The 17838-nt window shown below is 52.4% G+C and overlaps 1 protein-coding gene across 3 annotated transcripts in view; it reads right to left on the reverse strand.

Annotated features, from left to right (window-relative positions):
• The window catches only part of NRXN2 (neurexin 2), a 153321-nt gene that overhangs the window by 129479 nt on the left and 6004 nt on the right, over positions 1–17838 (reverse strand). For 2 of the 3 annotated variants that reach the window (XM_030918581.1, XM_030918583.1), the window contains exon 2: positions 13570–14545. In XM_030918581.1, coding sequence (XP_030774441.1) covers positions 13570–14302 — 733 coding nt within the window. In that variant the 5' untranslated portion in view covers positions 14303–14545. Of the gene's footprint in view, positions 1–13569; positions 14546–17838 lie in introns of those variants that run through there. The other variant, XM_030918582.1, reaches the window with a different exon arrangement.

A 17838-nucleotide genomic window follows, 5' to 3' on the forward strand; every position in this document is an offset into this window, starting at 1 on the left:
AATCCACTACATAACACTAGACACACACACCACCACCCCACAGTGACTCCAGTGGCTAAAGACACACAGCCAGCAATGAACACAGCTCTCTTTCTATCTTCCGTTTCCTAAACCTACACACACAGTCTTTCCATGTCAATATGTGTTACAAACACACTCCTCTACAACACAGAGCTGCTTCTACCGGACAGCTGCATCACCTAAAAGCTATGTATCCAATAGTTTTCTTTCTTTCTTTTTTTTTTTTTTTTTTTTGAGATGGAGTTCTGCTCTTGTTGCCCAGACTGGAGTGCAATGGCGCGATCTTGGCTCACCGCAACCTCCGCCTCCCAGGTTCAAGTGATTCTCCTGCCTCAGCTTCCGGCATGTGCCACCACACCTAGCTAATTTTTGTATTTTCAGTAGAGAGAGGATTTCTCCATGTTGGTCAGGCTAGTCTCGAACTCCCGACCTCAGGTGATCGGCCCGCCTCGGCCTCCCAAAGTGCTGGGATTACAGGTGTGAGCCACAGTGCCCAGTAATAGTTTTCTTTCTTTCTTTTTTTTTTTTTTTTTTTTTTTTTTTTTTTGAGATGGAGTCTTGCTTATCACCCAGGCTGGAGTGCAGTGGCATGATCTCGGCTCACTGCAAGCTCCGCCTCCCGGGTTCACGCCATTCTCCTGTCTCAGCCTCCCGAGTAGCTGGGACTACAGGCGCCTGACAATGCGCCCGCGCCCGGCTAATTTTTTGTATTTTTAGCAGAGACGGGGTTTCACTGTCTTAGCCAGGATGGTCTCGATCTCCTGACCTTGTGATCCGCCCACCTCGGCCTCCCAAAGTGCTGGGATTACAGGCGTGAGCCACTGCGCCTGGCCAATAGTTTTCTTAAGTAAACTGAATCACATTACATTTATGGGGGGAGCTGGCTAATAAAGGGGCCCTCAGGAAAACCTTTGGCTCTCGTGAAGACTGTTGTGCCAGGATTTCTTTGGTCCCAGTACGCTAAGACCCTGGTCAGTCAGCACAATTGTCTCATCAGCACCTGTGCAAATAAGGAGGCGTAGTGATTTCTAGATAATCCAACATGGCAGGTATTTCAAAACGTATTTCCACCTGCCAGAAATGTACGTCATGCTATGCTCAAGAAGTTGAAACAACCAGGCTTGGTTTGTTTCTGGCTTTGGAGAGACAGCACCTAGAAACTCACATATCTCTCTTCCTCTGCTGCCCTTTGCTTTCTGCTGATTCACCTATGCCCCTCCCCTGCCACCTCAGGCCCCCTTCAGGCTTGGCCCCTGCCCTCCACATTCCTCTTACTTCTCCTCGCTGTCCTCAGTGTTGGCTCACTTTTGTGCTCAGAGACTCCCAAACCTGCACGGGTAGTCCCGGCCTCCTCCCTGAGTGCCAGTCCTGTATCACTATGTGTCCGCCCAGCAATGTAATTGCTCGGCCAACTCTCTGACATCTAAACTCCACCACTGAAGTCATTCTCGACACCTCCACTCCCACAGTCAAGTGCTTAGCAAAGCCCCTGCTTTCAACCAGTGCTGCCTGAGCTCCCACTACATGCTCCACACTGCCCTCACAGGATCCAGAGATGCCATTAGCCATGTGCTGGGCACCGTACTGACTCTCACATGCAATGTCACACATCAGCCTCACTGCAGCACTGAGCTCAGTGTTATCTATCTCCTTGCTGCACAGAAGAATACACACCCAGGAGCGCAGAATCACCTTTGCCCCTCTCCACTGCAATCCTAGGTCATCATAGCCTCTGGCCGCACCCCTTGTGCCTGGTTTCCTGCAATAGCCTCCTCTTGGTCAGTCTCCCTACCCATCCCCAGCCTGACCCTTTTGGCACAGGTAACAGATATGCCTTACTAAATACTGCTGTGATGAGAACTTTTCAGTGTTTCTGATACAAACCTCTCTCCCGTGCTCTTGACCTATGTACCCATCTGCCTTTAGAGCCGCTGTCTCTGAGTGTCTCATAGGCTTCTCACACTCAATATGTCTAAGGTGGGCCTCATAACCCTCTTCTCACCCCACCAAATTCCCTGATCAAGTTAGGCACCCAGAGAGCACTTGCTCCTTTTGTCAGGCCAATCACTGGATTCTATTGGTTCCACCTTCTAAAACCCTAAAAACAAAACTAAAGTCCTAGAAATCATTATCATCCCTCCATTTCCACCGGCACTGCCCAGGCCCAGCCTTGGTAAGGCCAGGCCCTGATCAGTCCCTCTCCTTGGAACATTAATAAGCCTAGGAGGTGACGCCCTCTACAGCCACTCTTTTCACCCTGAAATTCATACACCACAGCATAACAAAGTGGTCCACTCCCACCATGTTACGACTCTGCTGAAAACTCTTCAAAGCTTCTCAGTGCCTGTAGGTTAAAGTCGAATCTTCTCAGAAAATCCCACCCGAAATTTGACTGTGCCTTCCTCTAACCTCTTTTCCTGCGATAATCCAGGCTGCAATCACCCCAGCCTCTTCCTGTTTCTATAATATGCTATGTTTCTGCACATAATATTCCTTGTGCTTGAAATACTCTTCACCTACAGCTGGCTAAGAAAATCTACTCTTTCTTTAAGACCCAAGTCAAGGGCTAGCTACAGCGGTTCGTGCCTATAATCCCAGCACTTTGGGAAGCCATGGTGGGAGGATCACTTGAGCCCAGGAGTTTGAGACCAGCATGGGCAACATAGGGAGACCCGTCTCTACAAACAAATGCAAAACTTAGCCGGATGTAATGGCTCGTGTCTGTACTCCCAGCTACTTGGGAGACTGAGGTGGGAGAATCACTTGAGCCTGGGTGGTCGAGGCTGCAGTGAGCCATAATGACACCACTGCACTCCAGCCTGGATGACGGAGAAAATCTTGCCTCAAAAAAATAAATAAATAAATTATCCAGACAGGGTGGTGTGCGCCTGTAGTCCCAGCTACTCAGGAGGTTGAAATAGAGGATCATTTGAGCCCAGGGGTTTGAGGTCACAGTGAGCTATGATCACACCACTGCACTTCAGCCTGGGTCTCTAAAAAAAAAAAAAAGAAAAAGCAAAAAGATCCAGGTCAATATACATTTGTCTCTGTTCTAAACAAAGGAGAGCTAGCCTTCCTCTTTTGTGCCAACTCTAGAAATGTACATTCTATTATTAATTATCTTATTGAATCTCTATTGCAACTGTGTTAACATGTCTGTTTCCTGACTTGACTGTGAAATATCCAGAAGTGAGGACAATGCCTCATTCATCTCTCTATATCCAGCTGCTTACATGGCTCCTGGCTCAGAAAAAAGGCATTCTCACATTTGTTGAGTGAATCATAAAATAACACTTTGCATATACTGAGCACTTAGGGTGTGCCTGGCTCTTTACGCCCATTGTTCCTTTACCCACCACTGCTACATTGTGAATGGGTATTACTATCACTTCCTTTTAGAGCTGAAGAAACCAAGGCTCAGAAAGTAGGAGTAACTTGGCTAAGGTCACACTGCTAGTTGGTGACAGTCAAAATTTGAACCCAAATCTGCCTGTCTGAAAACCTCCAGTGGGCTACGTGCTTAGCCTGGAAGTCAAGACTTCTAGAAACTGATTCTAATCTAAGGTTCTGATTTTATCTACCATAAAACACAACCAACTTTGTCTCTTCACCACGCCCTGACCCACTCAATTCACATCCCCTATATTCCTCATGTAGGCTACTCTCCTGGTGGGAATCCCCTGCCCTTTCCTTTCCACCACTATAATTCACACTCAGTCATCCTTCTTCAAGGTCTGGCCAAGTCCCACCACCTCCTTGAAGCCTTCCCTGACCACTAAAGCTAATAACCATAGTACCATTTATTGATCATTCAGAATAGTGCCTGGATTGTAAAGGATTTTCGTATATTAATTCACTTAGTTCTTACAACGTTATTACCTCCATCTTACAGAGTAGGACGTTGAAGAACAATGTGGATAAGTTAACTGCCCAAGTTCACACGGCTAACAAGTAGCAAAGCTAGGTTCAAACCATGGCAGCCTATGCACTTACCCATTTTGCCATCTTTACATAGAGGCATCCAGCTTGTCTCTGGGTTCTGAGAGCAGCTGCTGTCTATACCACCCTCTAGAGAAGCCTGTCCCATTCTACCTGAAGCCACTTCTACCCACAGAAACTGTCAGGACCACAGGTACTGGATGTTAGAGCTGACAGAATAACCCAACATAGGTGATTTCATTTGCTTAACTTTCAGACACAAGACTTCATTCCCCCAGCAGAATACAGAGATGGTGTCATAGATGGTATGTCTTGCCTAACATGAACTCAGGATTCCAGCAGATTGGTGATCAAGCACAGTGATGAAGACCAGAACAAAAGGGAAAAGAAAAGGCTCTAAACAACCAAAACACACATCTAACACCTGGGCAATTAAGAACTGTTACTTTCTGGCTACTCTACACACACTGCTTAGAAGGTAGCCTTGCTCTATAGAAGGAGTAATGGAGCTGTAAAGCTGCATCCTTAATAAAGCTACTTCTACAAAAATGAAAAAAAAGAACTGTTATTTTCTCATAGGGCCTCTCAGGCCCTAGCCAGAGTCCACCTACTGTTAGTGACACACAATTCTAACAGCAATTCCTAGCTTAGGAATGCTCATTTCCACATTCACACACACACACACACACACACACACAGAGAGACAGAGAGAGAGAGAGGTGTCAGTTGCTACCTGACAACTCCTCCTAAGAGTAGAGATGGAAAAACTAGAAAAAGCTAATATAAGAATTCAGAAATACAGCAGTCAGGCATCATCTCAGGCAGGGACAAACCTCAGTGAAGGAACCACTGCATAACAGTTTGATGTAATACCTGAGGGGAATCACGACCACCCTGAGTCATCTGAAAAAAGTGAAATCACATTCCAGCTATTATGCTTAGGGAGGCAGAGAGGTGTGTAACACATTGTGAAGAGATTTCCATCTGAAATGTGTTAAATGTGGCTTAGCTGTGTGTTTTAATTGGATAATGCCCTGCTCTATGGGATGGGTTCCTCTCCAAGGGCTTGGAAAACTGAGATTTTCCTGATCTATCTCCATCGTCCTTTCTCTGTGCTGGGACAGCTGACCGATAAACACAAGAACACCCTCAGCACACACTGGCTTAAGGAAGAAGCTGTGGCCCAAGGAATTTAGGGTAGTTACTGGTTTCTGATAAAACCTTGTCCCTAGGCCGGGCGCGGTGGCTCACGCCTGTAATCCCAGCACTTTAGGAAGCCAAGGTGGGTGGATCACAAGGTCAAGAGATCAAGACTATCCTGGCTAACATGGTGAAATCCTGTCTCTAATAAAAATACAAAAATTAGCTGGGCGTGGTGGCAGGCGCCTGTAGTCCCAGTTACTCGGGAGGCTGAGGCAGGAGAATGGCATGAACCTGGGAGGTGGAGCTGGCAGTGAGCCGAGATCACGTCATTGCACTCTAACCTGGGTGACCGAGCGAAACTCTGTCACAAAAAAAAAAAAAAACCTTGTCCCTAAATAGCCCCAATAAACCAAATGCAGGTAATCAAACTGACCAGCTCTCCTTTCCGGAGGTAGCATGGAGACAGGTAGGGAGCAACAGGTTCTTGAGTCAGCTCAGGGCTCAGATCCCAACTCTTAATCTCTGAGCCTCTCTTTGACCCTCTGTAAAATGGAGAAAGTTATCCTCATGTGGTGATCATGAGGACTAAATGGGATAAAACATCTAAGACACCCAGCAAATGCTCAATAGCTGCGAGTCTCCTCCTCTCCTCCCTTGACCTTCTGATCCAATTCTCTGTGTTCAAATTGCTTCTTTGCTGGGTCTGCGGCCACTACTACTCTTCCTCCTTCTCCCAGCTGTCGGTGCCGCTGAAGTCTTCTGCTCAATTTTCCTCACTTTCTCCTTAGCCACTTCATCTGATCTCAGAGCTTCAAATACTATCTCTACACACACACAGCTCCATCTGCAGCCCCAGCTACAACTCAAAGCTCTGGTCTCACATTCCCAATCACCTGGAATGTCAAGAGGCACCACCACTTAACACAAGCATGATCTATTGTGCCAAGCCTGCTCCACTTCCTGGCACTCCCCTTTCCTCTCACCCCTCCACCAAACCTCCAACCGTGCAGACCTGAAACTTCATCATCTCTGACCCCTCTCCTCCCACTCCACATCCAAGAGTAAGAATCCTACAGTTTCAGGCTCAGCAATGGCCTTCAATCACTGCCACCACAACTGCCACCACCCTTCCTCGCCACTCCCCAAGACAACCAAGGCTCAGGTCCTCAATATCTCTTGTGTGACCTATCTCCCAACTGATTTCTTCACTACATAACTCTGTCTTCTATAATCCCTCTGCACTTCACTCCCAGCTCCCTAAGTACAGCTCTTATCTTATGCATTTCCCTCCTCAAAATTCTTTTGTGGCTCCATTTGCCAGTACACTGTACCCAGTCAGCATTCAATGTGAGTTAAATAATTTAAGCCAGATCATCAAGACCTGGTCTCAACCTGCTTCTCCTGCTTTAGGTTCTACTATTCTCCCTATACTTCTTGGTGCCCTCTACAGATATGATGTACATTTCCCCGCATCCATGCCTTTGCTCATACCAGCTCCTTTGCTTCAAATGACCTCTCCCAATCAAGTTTATTAATCAGTGTTTGAGGTCAATTGCAAACAGCATGCCTTTCATAAATCTGTTACTGATCCCCTCAACTTATAAACTCTCCCCTGCACTTTGCTTGTAATAATAACTACCATTTACTCATCACTAATTTTATATAGCAGATGCTAATTTAATTCTTACAACAAACCTATGAGATAAGCATGTGTATCCCCACTTTTTTTTTTTTTTTTTTGAGATGGAGTCTTGCTGTGTCGGCCAGGTTGGAGTGCAGTGGCACAACCTCAGCTCGCTGCAACCTCCACCTCCTGGGTTCAAGTAGTTCTCCTTTCTCAGCCTCCCAAGTAGTTGGGATTACAGGCGTGCACCACCATGCCCGGCTAACTGTTTTATATTTTTAGTAGAGAAGGGGTTTCACCATGTGGGCCAGGCTGGTTTTGAACTCCTGACCTCACGTGATCCACCTGCCTTGGCCTCCCAAAGTGCTGGGATTATAGGTGTGAGCCACCACACCCAGTCACGTATCACCATTTTACACATAAAGAAAAATGACTCTAAAAGTTAGGTACTCACCTAATGTCACAGGCCTAGGGAGTAGACAAGACAGATTTAAACCAAGACCAAAGCCACAGAAGTCTGTGGTTTAATCACTAAGCCACACTGCTTTACTGCATCTCTCTGGGCCACACACTATTGTGTTGTTGTTTTTTGTTTGTTTTGTTTTGTTTTTGCTATTATGTATTGAGCATTTTCTACGTGCCAGGCACTGTTCTAAGCACTTTACACAAACTAGCTAATTTAATTTTCACAATAACTCTATAAGGTAGGTACCATTATTATCTTCATTTATAGATAAGGAAATGGGGGCAAAGAGAGTTTAAGTATAAAGTCACTGTCTGGGCAGTCTGGAGGCGGAATCTCTTTTTTTTTTTTTTTTTTTTTTTGAGGCGGAGTCTCGCTCTGTCGCCCGGACTGGAGTGCAGTGGCCAGATCTCAGCTCACTGCAAGCTCCGCCTCCCGGGTTTACGCCATTCTCCTGCCTCAGCCTCCCGAGTAGCTGGGACTACAGGTGCCCGCCACCTCGCCCGGCTAGTTTTTGTATTTTTAGTAGAGACGGGGTTTCACCGTGTTAGCCAGGATGGTCTCGATCTCCTGACCTCGTGATCCACCCGTCTCGGCCTCCCAAAGTGCTGGGATTACAGGCTTGAGCCACCGCGCCCGGCCTGGAGGTGGAATCTCTTAACACCACACTGGACAGCTTTTTCATCTGCTTCCTCAATTTCATAATATCTGCTTCCCTAATTTAATAACTCCCAGACCGGGTGCAGTGGCTCATGCCTATAATCCCAACACTTTGGGAGGCCGAGGCAGGTGGATCACCTGAGGTCGGGAGTTTGAGACCAGCCTGACCAACATGGAGAAACCCCGTCTCTACTAAGAATACAAAATTAGCTGGGCGTGGTGGTGCATGCCTACAATCCCAGCTACTCGGGAGGCTGAGGCAGGAGAATTGCTTTGCTTGAACCCAGAAGGCAGAGGTTGCGGTGAGCCAAGATTGTGCCATTGCACTCCAGCCTGGGCAACAAGAGCGAAATTCCACCTCAAAAAAAAAAAAAACAAAAAACAGTCAACTCCCAGAGCACAGAGTCATCTTATTCATCTCTGACCCCACTGTAGCCTCCAACACACAGTCTATCACAAAGGAGGCCTTGATAGCTACCTGTTGAATTAAATCACTAACACAAAACACATGAGACACGTGTGTCTATCTCCCTGCAAGCACACACATTACAACTAGTTTCCTATTTCTCTCCTGAGCAAATCATATATACCTGACACTCTGTTCTAAACACCTGCACCATCACTCCACCTGAGGTCTCACACACATGCCTGCACATCCCTTCTTCTTTGATCCCTTTTCGGCCCCTTTTCCACACACACAGGTGACATGAGGAAGCACTGACATGCAAATAATTGCAAGATCCCAGTCTACTCTATCCCAGCTTTGGCAGATAATCAGCAATAGTAGACAGACTCTCAGTCACTCCTACTGAGCTCTGTCTTCAATTATGTGTGGCCAGATCCCTGAGAGAGAGAGAGAGAGAGAGAGAGAGAGAATGCAAATTTCCTAGCATGGAGGTTCTCCATCAATGAGTAAGCCCAGACCCTGGGAGAGCAGGAGGGATTCCAAAGGATACACAAATCCGTATGCACACTAAACATCTGAAGGCAGATTGAAACATCTTGCATATAAAGCTAAAACCATTTTTCTAATGTATATTTTATTAACCACAATGGCAAATATAACATCAAAGTCATCTAAAAGCTTTTCCAAATTCACAGTAGCTTTGAGTCATTTATACTCACACTAAACAGATACAAAAATAATAACTACTTTGGAAGGGGTACTGTGAATTACTGACTTTTAAAAATGTCCTCAGTGGGCCAGGCGCGGTGGCTCACGCCTGTAATCCCAGCACTTCAAGAGGCAAACGCGAGCAGATCACCTGAGGTCGGGAGTTCGAGACCAGCCTGACCAACATGGTGAAAACCCATCTCTACTAAAAATACAAAAATTAGTTGGGCATAGTGGCAGGTGCCTGTAATCCCAGCTCCTGGGGAGGCTGAGGCAGGATAATCGCCTCTGGGGAGGCAGAGATTGCAGTGAGCTGAGCTCGTGACATTGCACTCCAGCCTGGGCACAGTGAGAGTCCGTCTCAAAAACAAACAAACAAACAAACAAACAAAAAAGTCCTCAGTCTCAGAAAGAGTTGGGAACCACTCACAACAGATGATAAAGTGATTATAACTCCAAGGAGGCCTGGGGATTCTGACCCCTAGAGTTGTCTCAGAGATCAGGAGCCAGGCCTGCTCCCCTTATAATCTTCCTTCCTCACCCCAGTACCCAACTGTGGGAGCCCACGTCTTTCCTCCTTGACTGGATGAGAAAGTACTCGAAGTATAATGAGCACAGGATATTATAAAAGCTACCCAGGAAATAAGGAACAAATTGAAGAAGAAATGAGGTTGCAGAGTGGGGAGAGAAAAGAAGGGAATCAGTAGGGTTGTTGCTGTGCCTGTCATCTCCAGATGCAATCAGTGCCTAGAACCCCCGTGCCCACCCACAACATATATCTGAAAATATATACATACATGTTTTCATATGTATGTACAGCTTTGCCCCAAGCCTTTATTCTCTCAATTGCTTATTAACATCTCTCCATTTATTCTACAAATCTTTATCAAACACCCACTACGTGTCTGGTACCAGATTAGGTGCTGGAAATACAGAAATGAATAAAGACACAACACTCCCCCTTTACCACAAAGCACTGCTCTCTCAACAGATACCACACACACACATCACACACACACCACATACACACAGGCAACCCTGCCCCTACCAGCTGGCACCCACCTTATATCTCACTTTCCCTTTTTTTTTTTTTTTTTTTTTTTGAGACAGAGTCTCATTCTGTCACCCAGGCTAGAGTGCAGTGATGTCATCTCAGCTCACTGCAACCTCCACCTCCCAGGTTCAAGCAATTCTCCTGCCTCAGCTTCCCAAGTAGTGGGGATTACAAGCACCCGCCACCATGCCTGGTTGATTTTTGTATTTTTAGTAGAGATGGGGTTTCACCATGTTGGCCACGCTGGTCTCGAACTCCTGACCTCAAGTAATCTGCCCACTTCAGTCTCCAAAGTGCTGGGATTACAGGTGTGAGCCACCGCACCCGGCTCACGTTCCCTTTTCTTACATGAATCTCACACACACACACACACACACACACAATGGGTCAGATACACATATTCAACCATCTCTCACAGCTTCACCACAGCTGACACAAACATTCATCTGATACCAAGCCATATTATACACACATCCATCCCTCTCCTACAGTTACTCAAACACATCTTAGACACACAACCACACAACCCATATTCAGAAGCATGCACTTGTTTGCCTCACTGGAAGCCTCTGGCCAATGAATCCTCTCAGGGAATGGATACAAAGGCTCTGGTTGACCAAGGTGCCTCTGGCTGCATTTTTCATACACCCAAGCCCAATTCAGCCACAGTGAGGCCAGGGACCAGTTACCCTAACCTCCTGCAGCTCGAGCTTTCCCTCCATCAAATTAGAGGATGGTTCATCCTGTTTTCTTTTTTTTTTTTTTTTTTTTGAGACGGAGTCTCGCTCTGTTGCCCAGGCTGGAGTGCAGTGGCCAAATCTCAGCTCACTGCAAGCTCCGCCTCCCGGGTTCATGCCATTCTCCTGCCTCAGCCTCCCGAGTAGCTGGGACTACAGGCACCGCCACCTTGCCCGGCTAGTTTTTTTTTTTATTTTTAGTAGAGACAGGGTTTCACCGTGTTCGCCAGGATGGTCTCGATCTCCTGACCTCGTGATCCACCCGCCTCGGCCTCCCAAAGTGCTGGGATTACAGGCTTGAGCCACCGTGCCCGGCCTCATCCTGTTTTCTTAGGCGGGCTTTGGGGGAAGGGTAGAGGAACCAGAGGATCAAATTAAGGTTCTGGAAAGAAAAAGTCCTCATACATTCCAGCTATCTTACTGAGGCCTCACATTAAAACACAGGCACATGAGCAGACACCCTCACACTTGGGAACTACTCACTCTACTAGGCACTAGGCTCCTATCTGCAAACACTGCTATTCAAACAGACCCATTCACACGTCAAATACACACTGCCAGACTCGCGGGCCTCTACATGCAGGCAAACACACACCGACACAGAATTTCACAGTTTAGGAAACACCTGAACTCCTTGGAGAAAGGGTGAGAAGGTGTCAGCTTAACTTAATACAGTTCCTCATGACGTATCCCACAACCTTGTACCAATAACCCCAAGAAAACAATCTCCAGAACTTTCGAATATATTCATCGACCACAACTACAGATATGCAGGAAAACGACACTCCCAAGTGCAGGCTTCCCACACCCAGGGCCACACCTGCAGGCTGGGCCCCTCCCATGGCTGCCCATAGGCACACAGCCACAGGACACTTATCCCCAAAGCAGTACCGGGCCATTTCGTTTTGCTGGCGCACACGTGCACATGCACACGCTCCCTCAAAAGCCTCTGCCCCTGGGAGGACGAACACATACACACAACCGCTGAGTGGCCCACAGCTTCTAGAGGGACCAGGGGAGAGGAGGGCAGGCCTGAGGCACACACGGGCTGGAAGAACAGGGACGAGGGGCGGGGAGAGACGCGCATGCGCCGCCCCCAGACTGATGGGGGAGCCCCTTCCCACCGCCCAGCCAGACCCTTAAGAAAGAGGCTCCTCCAAGTGCCTCCTCCCCTCAGCCCCCCCCCCCCCCCCCCGACACCACAGCCCCGCCCCGGGCCGCTCAGCCCAGGGCCCGCCCGCACTTCTCCACTGCACGTCTTGGAAAGACTCTCGGCTCGGGCAGCGCGGGGACTGGCCGGACCCCTCCCTCCGCTGAGCCTCTCTCCCAAGCGCCAGTCCATAGTCAGCCCCACAGCCCAGGGTCCCACCTCGCCCTGTCCAGCCCAGCAATCTCCCACCAAACCCGACGCTCTCAGGGGCTCCACGCCCCGTCTGTCATCAAGAGAAACTATTGGCCATCTCTGCCCCTCACCCAAACTGTCCACTCCTCATCAGGAGCCTGAGAAGCCTCAGCCACCCTCTCCTTCGTTTTCCCTTTACTCTTTGAAGGAGCTCTGAGGATTCTGTGGTGAAAAAGAAACACTCCCTTCCTGGCCACAGCTTCGCAATCCCCATTCTCCCTCGCCTGCCCTGGAAGCGCTATTGTGCCCTTCTCCTTACATTCAGCGTCCTCACACCTAGGCCCTCATCCCTTGGTGCTTGTCCAGGCCGCACAGGCCGCACTTCCCGCCCTTCGCTCGCGGACCTTCAAAGACTGCGACTCACTGTCGACTACGCCCCCCTGCCCGAAGGCCCCACCACATGGCTCCGATCCCCGTCTCATGGGCCCTGTCCACACTGGCCTCTCCACACAGGCCCCACTCAGCCCCTCACGGTTTCACACGGGGCCCCGCCCCCTGTGTCATAGGCCCCGCCCACACAGGCCCCGCTCAGCCCCTCATGATCTCACAGGAGGCCCAGTCCCCTGTCTAATAGACCCCGCTCACACTGGCCTTCCACACAGACCCCACTCAGCCCCTCACAGCCTCATACAAGGTCTGCCCTGTCTCGTAGGCCCTGACCACACTGGCCTTCCACACAGGCCCTACTCATAGCCCTTCACGGTCTCACACGAGGTCCTGCCCCCTTTCTCATAGGCCCCGCCCACACTGGCCTTCCATACAGGCCCCACTCAGCCTCTCACGGTCTCACATGAGGCCCCGCCCCCTGTCTCATGGACCCGGCCCACACTGGCCTTCCACACAGGCCCCACTCACCGCCCCTCATGGCCTCACACGAGGTCCTGCCCCCTGTCTCATAAGTCCTGCCCACACTGGCCTTTCCACGTCGGCCCCACCCACCGCCCCTCACGGCCTCATACGAGGTCCCGCTCTATGCACAAGCCCCACCCACTGTCCTCCAGGGGCCCCATGGTCCCCGCCCACTGCCTTTAATGGGCCCTGTCCATGCAGACCCCATCCACAAGCCTTCACCAGCGCCTCACAGCCCCTCACCCACCAAGCCCACAGGGCTTCGTGCACCCCACCCTCAGCAGCCCCTTCAGAACCTGACCACACAGGCTGCCCACAGGTCGCAGCGGGACTCACGCTGACCACGCCCACGCCGGCCACGCCCGCTCGCCCCGCCCACCGCCAACCCCACGCGCCCTCGCCCGGACACGCATCCCCGCAGTCCTGGCGCGCTCGCACCCACTCACAAGCCCTCGCGCCCAGCCCCCGTGCCTCAGGAGCCCCCACAGGCTCCGACCCCCACGGGGCGCCCCAGGCCCTCACCCCTGCGCCCAGGCGCCAGGCGGCCGCTCCCCGGAGCTCACCTTCGCTGCAGAATTTGCCGCCGAAGCCCGTGTGGCTGCAGTCGCAGCCCACCTCGCCGGGGGCCAGCACAGTGCAGAGGCCGCCGTTGGCGCAGGGGTTGAGCGCGGGCGCGCACAGCGGGTCGGCGGTGGCGCCGCGCAGGCCCTGGCTGCCCAGCAGCGCGGGGGGCCTCTCGCCCAGTTTCAGGTTGGCCAAGAGGCCGCGGAAGGGCGGCTCGTACTTGACGGTGCTCAGCGTGAGCGCCGAGAGGCGCACGTCGGGCGGGATGCCGCCCACGAACAGGTCGCTGGCCACCTGCATCTCGCGCCGCTTGGAGCGCACCTCGGCGGCGCGGGCCTCGCCGTCCACCGCCAGCGCCGTGCGGCGCGCGTCGCGAGTCAGCAGCACCATGTGCCAGCGGTCGTCGGCCACCGGCGTGTCCAGCTGCAGCGTGGCCGGCTCGGCGCACGAAAGCGTGAAGCGCAGCCGCAGGCGGCCGTCCACCAGCAGCAGCTCCAGGAAGTCGCAGTCGCCGCCGTCATCCAGGTAGAGCAGCAGCGCGCGCGTGGCGTTAGTACGCAGGCTGAAGCTAAGCTCGCCGCTGCTCGCCGCGCCCGCCCAGCGCGCGTAGCGAGCCCACTGCCCGGGTCCGCCGCCGAACTCCAGGCCGTCCGCGCGCTCCGCCAGCGCCAGCAGCAGCAGCAGCACCAGCGGCGACGGCGGTGGCAGCCGCCACCGGCTCCCGGGCGCCATGCCTCCGGCGGCCCCGGCCCCGCCCGGCCCCTGGCCCCCGCTCAGGCTTCAGAGCCGCGGGCGCATGGGGCGGGAGGGGGCCGGGAGCTCCCCGCGCCGAGCGGGGCTCTCTTGCCGGCTCACAGTGCCATGGGCCCGGCCGCGGGGCGAGGCGTGCAGAGGCCAGGCGCCGGCTTCCCTCGGGTGGCGGCGGCGGCGCCCCTCCCCCGCCGCGGGCTCGGACGGAAGAGCGGGGAGGGATGCCTGCGGGAGAACAGAGAGGAAAGGGTTAATGAGGGGCTCCACCGAGAGGGGCTGTCGGTGCCGGGCTCCCCACTCGTATCAGCAGGCACCAGACTGTTTCCCTACATAACTTAGAGAGGCCCTGACCTGCAGAGGGTTCCGAGGCAAGAGACACGGATTCCGGGGACCAGCACTTGGGAGAGATGGCACGCACTAGAGGCAGCATTGGTTTGAGATGTGGACAGGGAGAGGTGACACGTTCCAGCCCTGTAAGAGCCCAACCCATCTGCCCGCGCCCTCACCCTCTCAAAGGACCCGGGTGTCAGGACCAAGGCCAGCTCCTCGAGCGAGGCTAGTCACTCTCCTCAGCCTGGTAACCCCAGCCCCTTCTCTGAACCGCCCAACCTCTTTGCCTGGCTCCCACCTCCAGCCACTGTTCCTCTCATCAGCCCTTGATATTGGATAATGAAGTTGCTAAATAATTCATTGGGATTAATTAAATGCCAATTCGTCAATGGTATCACAGGGTAACAAGACTGGGAAAGGGGCAAGGGAGAGAAGCCAGCCAGGACCCAGATATCCAGGCCCCAAGCCCTCTCTATCCTAGCAGGGACACTGGCATCCAATTCTGTGTCTCCAGTTCCCCCAAAACCACGCTCGCCCCTTCCCATGCCCCAGCCTCTCTGCTTATCAACCCAGGTCCTTTCTGAAGCTAAATGTCTGTCATCCTCAACTTCCAGTTCTCGGTGCTCAGCTTCAGGACTGGCCCCACTACCTGGGCTCTCTTCACCCTTCAGTTCCCTCTGCCCACCCCCCACCCAAGATTGGGGGAGCCACCAGGAGGCAGGCAGGCTCATTTGCATAAAATTGCCTTTCTGAAATGATTACCCTTGTAACGGGCTGTCAGAGAGCAATTTATACCCCACGCCGGGGAGGGGAATTTGCATCTCGTTAAACTCCAAGTCGTAATTATTTATATCCAACAACCCTCCTGAATATTGCATTGATTTTATTTTGGGGAGGGAGGGAGGGAGGGAAGGAGGTGGGGAGAAGCCTGGGAGAGAAGCAGGGAGGGGCTAGAGTTTAGGAAAAGACAGGGAAAGACTGAAGCAAGAGGGGAGAGAAAGAGGAAGGAGAGGAAGTGCCTGAAAAGTGACAGAGATGGAAGAGTAATGGAGGAGAAAGGTGGCCTAGTGGGGAGAAATGAAAGAAAAGACAGAGAAAATTAAATTCCAAATCCAAACAGCATTTGTCAGTGCCCTGGGTGCTGGGCATTTTTACAAATGTCATTTTACATAATCATTCTGAGAAGTCCCATTATTCTCATTAACCCCTGGGGAAACCCAGGTAAAGAGATCTGGGGACTTGCCCAAGGTCACACGGCCAGTCAGCAGGGAACTGAGACTCAGATTCAAGTCTGCTTGACTCCAGCATCCCCAGGAAATAGAAAAAGCACAGGACAGCCACAGGTGTAACTCAGTGAGGTGAGAACCAGAAGATAAGGAGAGGGCTGACTTCAAGAGGGGAAGGCTGCAGAGGTGCAGTGAGGAGCCAAAGAGCTATGTGGATGGAAACGAGGGACCCCCTAAAAAGCCATAGTGAGGGGGCGTCTGGAGAGTGACCCTTGTGCAGAGGAAGATGGGACAGAAAAGGCCTCAGAAGGTAGTCGGGAGCGTTGGGGGAGCCATCTCCAAGAGGCCCATAAAGCTCAGCCCTTGGGTCCTGCCATCCAATTCCTGACTGCTGCCCTCCCAATCCTACAAGGCTCCAATGTCCTGCCCCAGCACCTCTCCAAGGACTGCCTCTGTCTGGGCAGTGGGGAGGAGATCGAGGCAAGCAGCCCCCACTCCTGTCAGGTTATATATAGCTTTGCCACTGCCTCTCCTCATTGGGTAATGGAGATAATTAACATGTGCGGGCTAATTAGCCAATCAAATTAAATGCAGCACCTGCTCCCAGCCTGATTGACGCCCTCACCCCCCCCCCCCCCCACACACACACACACACATGCATCCCCAGCCCAGGGCAGGGAAGGGGGCTCCTCAGGCTCCTCAGGGAAAGGTCTAAGCTTTTCCTCTTTTCCAGAAGGGGTAGCCAAAGACCCTCAGCAAAGGGACAGCCCTGTGGCCAGAAGAGTGACCAGCATGCCTCCCTCCCTCCCTGCTAGGGTCTCCATCTCAGTCTGGCCTGGCCTAGCCTCTGTCTGCTGCTCTCCCAGCACCCACCCCCACCTCCGGACACTATTTTGGGGAGGGAATTAATTAGCTATCGATTTCCACTGGCGGAGGGAATAGGATTTTGTGCTGCTGTCCACTCACCCCCAAGCTCAGAATAGCAGGGATTCTTTCATCTGCCCCACCCCCAGCCCAGACCCCCTGCCATGGTCACATCCACCACCCTTTAGGGAGATGGCAGACAGGTTCTGTGGGAAAGGCTAGGGGCAGGAAGTTGGGGGGGGACAGATAGAGTGAAAGATGGTGGGGAAGCTGCCAGAGGCTGGAAGGCAGATGCCTGGGTCCTGAGAGCCAAAGGGAATGTTATCTGGGTGGAGGGGCAGGGAGGCAAAGTGGGTGAGAGTCCAGGAGGCAGAGGTTCTACTGGTCCGTGTGGAGGGAGAGTGGGAGGGGTGCCGTGCAGGCAGGCTTCTGTGAGCCGGTTCAGAGACAGAGGCTGGGCTTATGCAGTGCCTCCAGGGAGGGTCAGAAGCAAGGTCTGGGCCTGCGGCCCCTCAAGGCTCATTACTCATTCTCCCCACAGCCCACAGCTCTGCAGCAGAGGCCAGCCAGGCTGCCAGGGGCACAGGGGCCGCGGGGCTGACCAGGAGGAAGCCCCAGCACTCCCTGAGTCCTCTCTCCCCAGGGATCCACAGGCCCTTGGGGTGGCTTCACGCTTGCCAGGCAGAGATGGCCCCAGGAGGAGTGAGCCAGCGGACACCTGGGTCCTTTCCATTCCCACACTCAGTGTCCAGGAAATGTGTTGCTCTTCCCCTCGCCTTTCCCCTCCCCGCACCTCTCCCACCCCAGGCCCAGGCTGCAGCCAACCCAGCCTCCAACCCACCCTTCTCCCAGAACACAGGGGGCTCCTGCTACCCTGGGATGCTCCATCCTTCCTCAGCTCCTGGAACTCAGCAGCTACCTTTTCTCCAGAGGTCTCCCCACAGGCCAGGGCCATTGCCTCACATGGCCACATCAAGTAAACGGTGTCCCCTGGAGTTGTACAAGGCAACAGCTCCTCCCCAGGTTTATGCAGTGCAGAGGAAGCCCCCCCTGCACCCACAGCGTCCAAGTACTGCCCCCCCAGGGCCCACTTTTCTT

This window comes from Rhinopithecus roxellana, chromosome 15, assembly GCF_007565055.1.
Source record: "Rhinopithecus roxellana isolate Shanxi Qingling chromosome 15, ASM756505v1, whole genome shotgun sequence".
In the NCBI taxonomy this organism is placed as follows: Eukaryota; Metazoa; Chordata; class Mammalia; order Primates; family Cercopithecidae; genus Rhinopithecus; species Rhinopithecus roxellana.